Source organism: Myxocyprinus asiaticus, chromosome 36 (genome assembly GCF_019703515.2).
Source record: "Myxocyprinus asiaticus isolate MX2 ecotype Aquarium Trade chromosome 36, UBuf_Myxa_2, whole genome shotgun sequence".
Classification (NCBI taxonomy): domain Eukaryota; kingdom Metazoa; phylum Chordata; class Actinopteri; order Cypriniformes; family Catostomidae; genus Myxocyprinus; species Myxocyprinus asiaticus.
In genome coordinates this window covers 26,816,166-26,829,379 of record NC_059379.1, presented here as the reverse complement: position 1 = coordinate 26,829,379, position 13,214 = coordinate 26,816,166, and the positions used below count along the sequence as shown (strand labels likewise).

The 13,214-nt window shown below is 37.3% G+C and overlaps 1 protein-coding gene across 1 annotated transcript; it reads left to right on the top strand.

Moving 5' to 3' along the window:
- Positions 1 to 255: 255 nt before the first annotated feature.
- Positions 256 to 12,918, top strand: LOC127427083 (heparan sulfate glucosamine 3-O-sulfotransferase 3B1-like). Its single transcript, XM_051674443.1, has 2 exons — positions 256 to 994; positions 11,538 to 12,918. The coding sequence occupies exons 1-2, from the start codon at positions 558 to 560 to the stop codon at positions 12,154 to 12,156; spliced, it is 1,056 nt and encodes a 351-aa protein (XP_051530403.1). The 5' UTR covers positions 256 to 557; the 3' UTR covers positions 12,157 to 12,918.
- The last annotated feature ends 296 nt before the right edge of the window (positions 12,919 to 13,214 follow it).

Below are 13,214 nucleotides of genomic sequence, written 5' to 3'. Positions count from 1 at the left end.
CACACACACACAGGGTCCTCTGTGTATAGACCTCATATAAAAATATCACTGTATCCAAATAATGGAAACATAATGCATGCCATATTTCAACCCATGTTAACACCTCCAGCTTATCTAATGGATCTGTGTTCTCTCTGTAAGTACAGCGGAATTAAACCCGCCTTCAGCCATGACCCTCCAATCAAAGCCAGCTTAAGCTAGGCAGCATGCTGCGCTCACTTTCACGAATGAATGAGAGCAGTACCAGGACAGGAATACCCCGGGGACCAGTGGCACATCACCGCACTCCAGCGCGGATATTACAATCAGTAGATTTTTGGCCGTGCAAAGTATGGAAATACGACACAAAAAGGTCTATCCAATCTCTCTGTTATGATGAAACTCTCAAATCCAAAATGATATTTAGAGACGCTCTGCACACTGAATGGGAACCGTGATGTCTTAAAGACCAGTGCAAGACGCGCCGGCTGTCATTCGCCCTCTTGGCTTTCAGCTCGTCAAAGTTAAACAAATAAAGTCCTAAAGAGAATGGCCATCTTCGGACTGTTTTCAGAGGGATGGCAACTTTTAACAACCCACTCCTGGACATCCGGAGACAATTGCAAAAACTTGTAATCATGTTATCCTTGAGCATTATATGCGTCTCTCTCCTGTACCTTCTGCTGGGATGCTGCGAATCGGACTTGGTGGAGAGTTCCAAAAACTCACCGTGGCTTTTAACGGGATGGTACCGAGAGCGTTATAATAAGACCGTGCTCAAAGAAATATTAACGGTGCCTGATTACGTGATGGAAGAGAGTGTAGATCCAGCCAACAGCTCGGGGAAAGATTGGACCTCTATCCGGCGACTTCCACACGCTCTAATCATCGGGGTGAAGAAGGGAGGAACCAGAGCTCTTCTGGAGTTCCTCAGGCTTCATCCTGACATCCGAGCTCTTGGGTCCGAACCACATTTCTTTGACAGGCACTACGCGCGTGGACTCAGCTGGTACAGGTAATAATGGCACAGTAGTGACATCTAACATTTGTGTTGTTGTGTAGTTACATTGTAAGTGCTCAGTTATTAATATGTAATGGTTTTAAGGCGTATATATTTTTAATTGCATTGTTTTTGTTGCTGTTGTTTTCTTTTTGTAGTTAAATACAAGTCTGTGTTAACATGTAAGGAGTGGAACCGTAACTGGTAACAGATATGTCCACATATTGTAAAACGTAGGCAATTTTGCACTAAATCAATCTAAATGAACTTGTTTCATTCAAACAAATAAATAAATAAATAAAAAAATATTGTTTTATTTTATTTTTTATTTTATAAAATTATTTAAAAGCCATAAACCAGACTACCACCCCTGGAGTCATGAGTTGGAATCCAGGGTGTGCTGAGTGACTCCAGCCAGGTCTCCTAAGCAACCAAATTGGCCCGGTTGCTAGGGAGGGAAGAGTCACATGGGGTAACCTCCTCATGGTCGCGATTAGTGGTTCTCGCTTTCAATGGAGCGCGTGGTAAATTGTGCGTGGATCGCGGAGAGTAGCATGAGCCTCCGCATGCTGTGAGTCTCCGCGGTGTCATGCACAGCGAGCCACGTGATAAGATGCGCAGATTGACTGTCTCAGAAGCGGAGGCAACCGAGACTTGTCCTCCGCTACCCGGATTAAGGTGAGTAACCACGCCACCACGAGGACCTACTAAGTAGTGGAAATTGGGCATTCCAAAATTGGGGAGAAAAGGGGATAATCTTTTTTTTTTTTAAAGATCCATAAACCAACCTGAATACATTAGGTTACACAAACCAAACTAATTTTAAAGGAATATTCAGGGTTCAATACAAGTTTACTCAGTTTACAGCATTTGTGGCATAATGTTGGTTACCACGAAAAATAATTTCGACTCGTCCCTACTTTTCTTTAAAAAAAGCAAAAATCGAGGTTACAGTGAGGCACTTACAATGGAAGTTAATGGAGGCCAGTTTTTGGAGAGTTTAAAGGTAGAAATATGAAGTTTATAAATTTATAAAAACACTTACATTAATTCTTTGGTTAAAACGTATGTATTATTTGAGCTGTAAAGTTGTCTAAATCACCGTTTTTACGGTTGTTTTAGGGTTTACAGCAGTGCGTCATCATGGCAACAAAGTTGTAAAACTGGCAATAACTTTACACAGAAAAGGTTTGTAAGTGATTTTATCAAAAATAACATGCATATTGTTTACGTCTTGTGGCTATGCTTTTGAAACAGTGAGTATATTAATTTTTATGGATTTGCCCCATTTACTTCCATTGTAAGTGCCTCACTGTAACCCAGATTTTTGCTTTATTTAAAGAAAAGAAGGAACAAGTCACAATGAATGAGCTTAACTTGTATTGAACCCAGAATATTAATTTAAGGTTTATATCAGGTAGAAATAACTTCTTTATTTATTTTATTTTTTTTATTTCTTATAATTGTTATTAAGAAATAACAATTGCAGGTTACCACTTTTTACAGTGTGGGTAGATTACATCTGAAATGTAATCTGGTACTGATTATAAATTACACAATTAAAATTGTAATCAGCAATGTAATGTTTTAGATTTTTAGATTATCTAATCGGATTACTTTTGGATTACTTATTATCTTAATTTTAAGTATACTAAGTACCAATTTGTACTCATTAAAAATAGAACACATGAAATCAAACACCAATTTGCACCTCTTTTAAATTAAAAACTGATAATGGAATCCACATGTAACCATGAAGATGATATGTAGTACATTACTACCCAACACTGAATAGGCTACATGTTTACTTTACCAGGCAATTTTGGAACTTTGCATGAACAATCTGTATTGCTCATATTGTAGTATTCCTTCTTTGTAAGCTTCTTTTGATAAAAGCTAAATGAATAACTGTAAATGTAAACATGTAATAGGTGGACACTGTAAAGTGTTAATCCCATTGTTACATTTCTGTACACAGATCAGAGCTTACACTACTGCCCTAAAGCAAGTGAGAATTTCACCACTGCGTGACCTCGATGCAAAAGTCCATCATAAATGAACATACGTGTATTATTTGATGAGGCGTGGTATCAATATAACAGTATGCTGTATCATAATATTCATAAAGGAGTGAAATAATTAAAACCATCTTGCCATCGCAGTCTCTGAAGTGGGGCTGGATATAAGTTGGCAGTGTTAATCATCTCTGGAGCTGTTGCTAGATGTTGCTTTTAACTGAGAACACTTGTGTCTCAACTGTTCCAGCAGTTGGTTTTTGAGAGACTATAGAGCTCAATTTGAAATATGTCTTCTGTACATAAATTGGAAACCTTTGGCATGTTAAGCTATCTGAAAGGAACTGACAGATATAGCTAATAGGGGTGTGGTAGACACTAATGTGGTGTGGCCTTTTATTGTTAGGCATCAGATCAATTATTTATTTATTTGTTTGTTTGCCTACTACAGAATACAGTTGCAGGTTGATCAACTAGCCCATCAGATATAAAGTCACACCATTTGATATTATGGTTGGTCACGCTACCCCCAAACTGTTCAGAGAGTTGACAAAACTCAATTACTTACCTTTTAAGCAGTTGATTGATTGTTTTGTCAGTTCACAATTGGCTTGCTTAGTCCATAGAATTAGTCTATGCCCACATTTAAATGGACAATGCATTGAAAAAGGTTTGGAATTCGGAAAACATTTCTGCAGTTATTTGACACACTTGCCAGCAAGGATATTGCTTTGATATTCCATTGTGTGTATGCATGTGTGTGATGTTGGCTCATAAATAACCCTGTGTTATGCTCAGAGGATCTCTTTGAGCAGAGATGAGGCAGATTGTCATCACGCTGGGACCAGATGGACCTCACAGCATGAAAGGCCACTTGACATTATTGTGAGACCTGTCAATTTATCTTTAACCTGAGTCACTTTTTCCACCAAACATAATGATCTGTGCCAGGGACTTCATATGGTCAGAGGGCCTAGAGATAACTGGCCAAACACAAATTTTGGAATGAGTCAGTGACTTATACAGGTCTAATGGAATGGGCGAGTCATTAATCTTGTTATCAAGGGTAGATTAAATCTGTTGGTGTAAGTGCGGGGTGGGATGCTGGTCTCACAATCTCAATTCAGATCTTTAACAAAGAGAAAATAAATGACAGTAAAGCTCAGATAAGATCTAGAACAAGACTGAGGTGATAGATGGATGTTCTGTGCTTATAGTGTTTTTCCAATTGATTGGCTCCAATGCTTGACCTTGAGTTCATGCTAGAATTTAGACCAGTTAGCTTTGGCCATTGCAGATTCTATTACAATTAGCAAGAGGCTTTATCCTGCTGAGGCATGATCTGTACAGAGTCTCCACGTTCATGTTTCAGGCGCCAATACTGTCACTTTCCTTTAAAGAAATCTATTTGCTGGAAGTCACCCTCAATACGGCATGAGATAGATCCTTTCTAAGTTCAATAGAGAACTGTCAGTGGTCTACTTTATAAGGGGGGATTAGAAAAATTATTTGAGATTAAAACGAAAGATTTTACAACATTAGTAATCATCCCGTTTCCTTGTGAGATCTTTGAAACATAAATGTACATTTGCAGCTTTTGAAGTCTATTAAAAAGCATCAGTATAGCATATTGATTCAAAGGTATATTGGTGGGACAGACTTGCTAAACCAAAAATGGCAAGAATGATTTCCTGGAACCATCTGGTGAAATAAGCGGTGTGTTTTTCTCTTCAGTCCTTCTGGAATGTTCTATCTAGTGATAATAGTGCTGTGTCACTCATTGGGGGTGAGCTGTAATTTGATTTGCCAGTTTTGCATCTGATGTCATTGAATTATGAGAATTAATTTGCAATTCATTGAGAAGTCATTAAAAAAGGCATTTAAATTCATACCCTTGAATTCTGAGCCAGAGCTTTTGTTGAGGTGGGGGTATTGCTTTTTCTGGTTGCATATTTTCAAACACCAAAACAATTGTATTGCTAATCATAGAGTTGCTTTTATAACAAACCATATGCTTGTCCTGAAAGGATGTTTTCATTTTATTTTTATGTTGATTAATTATTAATGCTCTCTGTCAATATGAGTAGTACATCTACTTCACAAAGACATTCTGAATACACTCACCAAAATAGTGGAGAAGGATGATAATAACAGAGGAATAGAGGAATGTTTTAATTATTTAACAGTGAAAATAGTGAGATTTGCAACAAACATTTAAAAACCTCAATTACCACATGCTTTTCAAACAGACAGCAATGAAGTACGGCATGTGAACAAAACAAAACAAAACGAAACGAAACAAAACAAAACAAAAAACAAAACAAAAAGCTAAACATGGTCAGGGCAGATCTGACTGAAAATTACAGCCAGGGGCAGAATATGGAAGCCTGGTGTGACAGTAGTTCTGTTTATATATGTTTATTTTTGCTACATGTGTATAAGTATACTGTATGCCCGGTCTATAAAATCAACATAAGGCTTAGATGCTCCATTGGTAATTCAGTTCTCATTAGGTGCCTCAGGGGAACAGGAATAGGGAGGTAATGTCTGAGCCCCTCTATGATGGATGTTTCTGGGAAGTGGACAGGGCAGAGTTACAACTGACTGGGCCTTTAATGGCCTCTATATGCAAAGAAATGCATGGTTTGGTTCAAACCCACACACAAATACTGCAAAATCACTATCGTCTTACTGTTTACATGCCTACTCCACTTTTCTGTATGTGAGACTAATATGAATATAATAATTATCTTTATCAAATTGCATTTTTTGCTTAACTGACCAATATTTAGAAAATAAACAATTTAATTTCTAAAATAGTATATATAGAATTGACAACTATTTGGAACACATGTTTTTCTGCTGGTTTTGTGCAAAGTGTCATTAGTGGAAAATGTGTTTGAAAACAATGAAACAATGAAAGTGAAACAGTAACTGACTCTCCCTGGTTTAAGTAGTTTCATTTTAATTCTTTAAAGATTCCATCCTATATAGTCCTATGCAGTCCTGTTCATTTCATGCATATCAACATTTCTGCAAGAAATTTTCAGATTTTTTTCGTTCCATTAAACAGATTCATTGGAATGAAAGAAATGTATATAACATCCATTGCTGTAGTTGATGCCTGGACAGAAGACAGGGTAATTGCCTCACATCTGTTTGTGCAAAGCAAGCTGCTGATGAGGCCATAGAGTGGCCCATCTACAAACTCCACCTGCCACCCCCACACCAGCTGAGACCTAAATTATCATACCCCCATCATGATCAATACCCAGGGCACCATTTGGTTTATTCAGTATACCTCAGAGAGGCCCAGCCAAATGCAACCTCAATTAGGGGAGACCTATGCACTGGCTCCTTTGGGCTGTTGGGATTGGACAACACAGAGTAATCTTCATATTCTGTGAAGACTTTACAAACAAAGACATACCTGTCCACTTAATCCAGACCTTGTTCTTGATTATTCAATGACAGTTTTGTTCTGTTATCTTTCAGCTATATTTCAGAGTTGTGATACTTTCATAAATCATATCGTACAACCAACAAAGCAAGTGTACAGTATGTGGGTAGTTGACATAAACCACTTCTATCTTAAACAACCATAATTATTATGCATGCAGCTTTTATGACCTCATAGTAATGAGGAACAACATGGAATATTTGTCCTTAAAAAATTCATTTGTGACACTGCAGGACCATTTAAACAAACTTCTGAAGACAAAAAGGTGATTAAAATGGTGAAAAGACTTGGTGACCTAAGTTATACACTTTGATGAACACTCATATGAATTACATTTATTTATACATATTGTATATGACCTTCGCAGACATTTTTAATCAAATTGATTTGGTTATTTTTTGGGAACCAACTCCTAATGTTTTGGGCCAGAGAACCTGAGAACCTATTCTGTCTATATTGCCTGTAATTGATATCTAAAATGCTAAATCAGCATCTAAGTATTTAGTATTAAGTGTTTTTATGTAAATTAATATTTTTCTACAAAGCCAATAATCATGTGGGTCCATCAGAACAATGGATGTATAACTAAAACCTGAACACATAAGTGTTAATAATGTGCAGGATGTGAATATCAAAAAAATTATTTTCACTAGTTAATTCTTGATATCAGGAATGGAATTACTACTAGTGAAAGTGGTAAAAAAAAAAAATAATAATAATAATTATGTCAGTAATTGAACCAGAGGCGGTTCTATGGCCAGTGGATATTCGAGGCATAGCACAGATATCTGTGGATATGTATGGGGCCATCCTTTGATGAAATATCAGAATATAATAGATTTTATAATAAAAGTTTAAATGTTACATCTGTTTCAATACTGAAGTCCTTTTTTTACTATCAATCTCCACTTTTACTTTCACATTCTTCTTTTTTTGTTTTTGCAGATTTGCATTCTTCGTGCATATCACCACATACTGGGAAGGGAGGAGAATTTATAGTAAAAAAGGACTTAAATATTGATCTGTTTCTCACTCACACCTATCAAAAAGCTTCTGAAGGTATAGATTTAAAAATTGGAGTTTTATGGATTACTTTTATGCTGCCTTTATGTTCTTTTTGGACCAAATTGTTTTTGGTTCCCATTCACTTGCATTGTTTGGATCTACAGAGCTGAGATATTCTTCTAAAAATATTTGTTTGTGTTCAGCAGATGAAAGAAATTCATACACATCTGGGATGGCACGAGGGTTAGGAACTGATGAGGGAATTTTAATTTTTGGGTGAACTATCCCTTTAAGTTAGTTTAGAAGATAGCAGGCTGTAGACAGGCTAAAATAGGAGATTATTATAAATAATAGTTGCTAGATTTGCCAAAATTTACTAGGTTTATTGCATTGTTTCTTAATAAAATCGTTTTTGCAAATGCCTTGGCTCATGACTGAATGTTTGCAAATTTCTCGACCACATCTGTATATATTACTCATTATTTTCAGGATTATAGATCTAAATATTTGGTACTTACTGCATCTGGATTGACAAACTCAACACAGTTTCCAATATCTCACCAAGATGGCATATTGACTTCCAACACAGTGTGCATTTCGTTCACACACAGCTGCAACCGCAAATGCTCTTCTTGCATGAGTGACAACAAGACAGTGTGAGGGTACTGAATCGCATCTGTGTTTGGTATTATACTGTAGAAAGCATGGTATCATTAACTTATATACAGTATTACTTCATATTAAAAAATGTTCATATTTAGTATAAATTTAAAACCGAAGCACTGGTCCTTTTGACATCACTACAAGAAGATTAAAAACATTCTGGGCTTTACTGAAAATATTCGGAAAATATACTCTTAGGGCCACCCATGAATTGGAATTGGAAAAATTTTCAACTGGATCTCATTAAAAAAGTCGTACATAATTTACAAGTTGGCTATTTTGTATGGTCTCACACGAAGTTGTTCGCATAAACACGTATGATGTGCAAATTCCCGGATGTCTAATGTGGAAGTAAGCGCCTGTTCTGCGCACGAGGCGTTAAGGACATACTTATTAATATTATGCCCTAACCCAAACCCCTTATCTAAACTTAACCAATCAGTAGAGTGTGTAAACATGATAGGAAGCTGTTGTGTTTGACAGAAGCAAGTAATTGTCACGTATTAGATGGAAATGTGACATCACTGGCTGTAGTGAAAGTCGTAGGAATTCAAATGAGTGCAGTCGCACGATATCATACGAATTAGCCAAATTTAGCAAAGTCATATGAATCCTGACGATTTCGCCGTGAGAGTGTGTTGCAATGTTAATTCTTAATATAAAAAATTTACTCACAGAAATACCCATTTCTTGATATCAAAAATGGAATACTGAAAGTCGTAATTTTTTATATCTGTAACTGCATTTACACAATTGATTTAGAATTTCACAGTGATCTGTCATTCACTCGTATTCAAATTACTGATAAAAATATATATTATTTGTGCACAGGCATGTTTTGTGTTAACAAACCCATGACTACACAGACATATGAGTATTGCCTATATTACAAATGCTCTTAAAGTTTTCTACTTACTTTCCAAGAATCTTCACAATAAAAAACCTATCAACAAAATAAACTGGATTACTGACTTTGTCCCACTTGCTAATCTGTATGAATTTGTTAATAGACTTTTCTCCGACATCTATGTTCTTCTATGTGCTGTACAAATTATAGGGCACACTCTTAGCATCATACAATCAACTGTATATTCAGTATTATTAAACACATTCCCCTGTAGCTTATTATTACTAATAGTGAATGGACATCAGAAAGTACTCATGCATTAGCTGGAGGACAAAATCTCAGAGGACACAGTCCACTGCATGTTCGAAGCAGTCACATAAGTAGAAGTGAGTGAATAATTAATGGCGGGATATAATAGATTTGCTGGCCCCATAAAAAGCATAGGTAAAAAGGGAAGTCTTTACGCTAAGTGCTTTCTCATATGAAGCCATTGATAATGCAGCGAGGTCTGGGTATTGGCATAGCTGGTGTGCTGCTGTATTGATAGGAGCTTGCATTGCAGGGATGGCTGGCACAGCAATGTGAGTCCGTCTTCTGCCAAAGGACACTGGAGGCATCATATGGTCTGTCCTCCACGACCCCTCTGAACAGCATGACAAATAGCAAGTCTTTGTCATCTCTTTGATGACAGGCAATCAGCTTTATGGGTTCTCTTTTGTTGCTTTGGCCCATTACCATGAGACTTATACATTTCAATAGTGTGTCCTTGATGAGGACAGTTAATCAGTCTGATTGGTTTTGACAAGAATGGTATTCCAAAATTTGTTGTGTTTTAGTTTATATATATATATATATTCTGAGAAATCACATATTCCTTGATCTTTTGAGATAACACTGATGTACAATGTAAACATACTGTCACTTACAGAACTCAAAGCTTCCCAGTCCAAAAAGACCTTTTACTGAAACTAAGCTGCAAAAATGACTTGTTCTGAACTTCTGAAACTTTCTGACATTAGACAGATGAATACATCAATACATGACCATCCACATTTATTTGTCGATGACACCTATAGGGTCACTTTGAGGTAATTAGGAGAAAGCAGGAGATATACTTGTTAAAACCCAAAAGAACTAATGATGATATGTGTGAAAGTTCACCAAACCTTATGCAGTTCCTTGATGTCTACTCTGCATATCCTTCTGAAGCATCTCAACATCTTATACATGTGTGGCTGAAATTAATTTTTAAGGTCCCTGATCATTTGACCCTTAACAGTTTTTGCGGCAAATTTCAGTAAGGATTTATTTTTTTATTTTTTTTGTAGAAGGGATAGTTCACCCCAAAATAAAAATCTGTCATAATTTACTGACCCTCATGTTGTTACAAACCTAGAAGTCTTGCTTTCTTCTATGGACCACAAAAGTAGATATTAGGCAAAATGGCAGCCTCAGTCACCATTCACTTTGTATGGGGTGAAAAAAGATACAATGAAAGTGAAAAGTGACTGAGGCTAACATACTACCAAACATCTCCTTTTGTGTCATATGGGTTTGGAACAACATTTGGGTGGGTAAATGAAAGGGTAAAAAATTAATGGGGGCTCTGGGATTTCCCCTTATAAAGTTCATATATGACACTGGTAAATAATGGCAGAATTTTCTTTTTTTGTGTGAAATAAATGTTTAAAGTCGCAGAATCAGAAATCTTTAATTATGAGGTATAAAAAAGTTTAATAATATTATAGGTTGACCAACTGTATATTAAAAAAAGTGTTCTTTTACAGTATATTACATTTTAGGAAATTTGAGGGAGTAAGAGTGGGAATGTAATCGTAATATGACATGCGTCCCCATGAACATTAACATTACCAACTGCACCACAGCTCTGACACTTATTAAGTTTTTAAAATACCAATCAATTTATCAACATAATTTGTTTTAGCTGAACAGAAATGAACTATTTTTAGCTGCAAGAGCTCATTTAATTTCTCAAAGCTTGATATGTTTCTACTAGGAGTCCCTTAAATAGGCATTAGATGTTGTTTTGTTGTACGGGCAGGTGGGGTGCAGGTGGACCAATAAACTGGTGAGCCTACGAGCCACTTAAAACAAATGAGTCCCATCTGCCAATGGTAAGAATGAGACACATGCATTCAGTTTGTTTTCCTTGTATGTTAGGAACCCTCTGTGATTGATGCCGGCTGCACATCTGCACAATAACAAGCATTACAAATGCACATTTAGAGCATGCAGGGAGCTGCCTGACTTCTCATTTACACCCAATAAGAGACACAGCGGACAGTGTGGCCTGGGCTTATCTGCTTGAGGACAAAAGCCATGTCACCTCATTAGCTCAGTTTTGCTAGGCCAAAGAGCCTCTTCTGATGCTGGTGCTGGGGGCGTGATGTGATTTGGACAATCAATACTGTGTTGGTAGTCGTAGGCCATGTCATAAGTAAAACAAATCTTATGACCAGTGTAAACGGTTGATTGATGGCGGTAGGAGAAAGAAAAGCAAGTCCACTTTTCTTGATGACTTTCCTAACTCTGTTCTATCTCTTTCAGGAGCATGATGCCCAAAGCTCTTGATGGGCAAATCGTAATGGAGAAGACGCCCAGATACTTTGTCACCCCAGAGACACCGGCCCGCATCCATGCCATGTCCCGGGACATCAAGCTAATTGTGGTGGTGCGGGACCCCATCACCCGTGCCATTTCAGACTACACCCAGATCATCTCCAAAACCCCAGATATCCCCAGTTTTGAGAACCTGACATTTAAGAACAGAACCATGGGACAGATAGACTCTCTTTGGAGCCCTCTGTACATTGGACTGTATGCCAGGCACTTGGAGCGGTGGCTGGCCTACTTTCCGCTCTCGCAGATCCATTTTGTCCACGGAGAGAGACTGATAAGCGACCCGGCGGGTGAGCTGGGCCGCGTGCAGGACTTTCTTGGTCTGCAGAGGATCATTACAGACAAACACTTCTTCTTTAACAAGACAAAGGGCTTTCCTTGCCTCAAAAAGCCAGAAGGCAGTAGCAAACCCCACTGTCTAGGCAAAACCAAAGGCAGAACTCACCCTAAAATTGACCCGGAGGTCATACAGAAACTTAGAGAATTCTACCAGCCCCACAACATGAAGTTCTATCAAATGGCAGGCATGGACTTTGGATGGCAATGAACATTTCTAACCATTATAACAAGGAACTCAAATTCAGTTGCAGTGCAATTGGTTCTTTATTGGGGAAGTATACACTGTACATTGTGAGTTGCCAAGTAAGAAGTCTATTGTTTGTGGGGGCAGGCAAAATGAAAATGTGATCGAAGTGAAAACGATATCTCCAGAATTCTTCATAGGTTTGATGAAGGCTCCATTGCTGTTCAAATCAATGTATCATGTCTGCCAGATGACACTGGGGGTCAGAATACATGTCAGAGTGAGGTTCAGATTGAGGGTGTGATAAAGAACATCAGAAGGAGCAGAGAAACGATAGCAATGACATTAAATCATTGTTTTCAGCAGCACTTTTCTTCTCTTGCCATATTTTATGTGTTGATATCTTGTTTTCGCTGAGTCGAAAAAGTGCTTGGACGAAAAACAACATTCAATCATGTTCAAAGATTGATGATGCATACCGAAATGTCATGATTTAAAATAAACTGTGTAGCGTAGATAAAACTGGCCATTATTGCAGTCTTTACACTGAACAAAAAGATGACATATTAAAGCAAGATATAACTGAGTCACTGTAGCACATGTGTGTACAGCAGTAGGGGCTGGTCAACAATCACATTATATTGCCAATGACTCAAACTTGTTTTCATTCGTTGTTGTAACTGGTAACCCGAGTAGACAACATATAGACACATTTTTTTTCCCTCTGCTTGTTTGAATTTGCACTAGTCTAAAATCCAGCCCACAAGACAGCAAATAAATTATTTTAAGATCATGTGTTGTTGTTTTTTATATACTGTATCTGATTTTTATAATAACTTTTATATTATATACATTTAAATGAAATAAATCTAGTCATTGTTTCATGACAAAAATTCCCCATGGTGCTCTTGCTAAAATCAACATCCAGAAGAACAAAAGAAGGACAGATTTATGTAGCAGAAAGTGCATTTGAGCCCTTCAAATAGTGTAATTTAGATGAAATTGCATATCTGAATCGCAGAACCAACCATTCTGAAAGAGAAAAAATAGTTTCCTTATGGCACTGCCTCGAAAGTCTAGAC

Bases quoted from the DNA above. Each gene is read 5' to 3' on its own strand.
- LOC127427083 (XM_051674443.1), top strand. From the start codon at position 558: ATGGCAACTTTTAACAACCCACTCCTGGACATCCGGAGACAATTGCAA. The intron at 995-11,537 runs GTAATAATGGCA...TATCTCTTTCAG, and splicing joins CGTGGACTCAGCTGGTACAG to GAGCATGATGCCCAAAGCTC.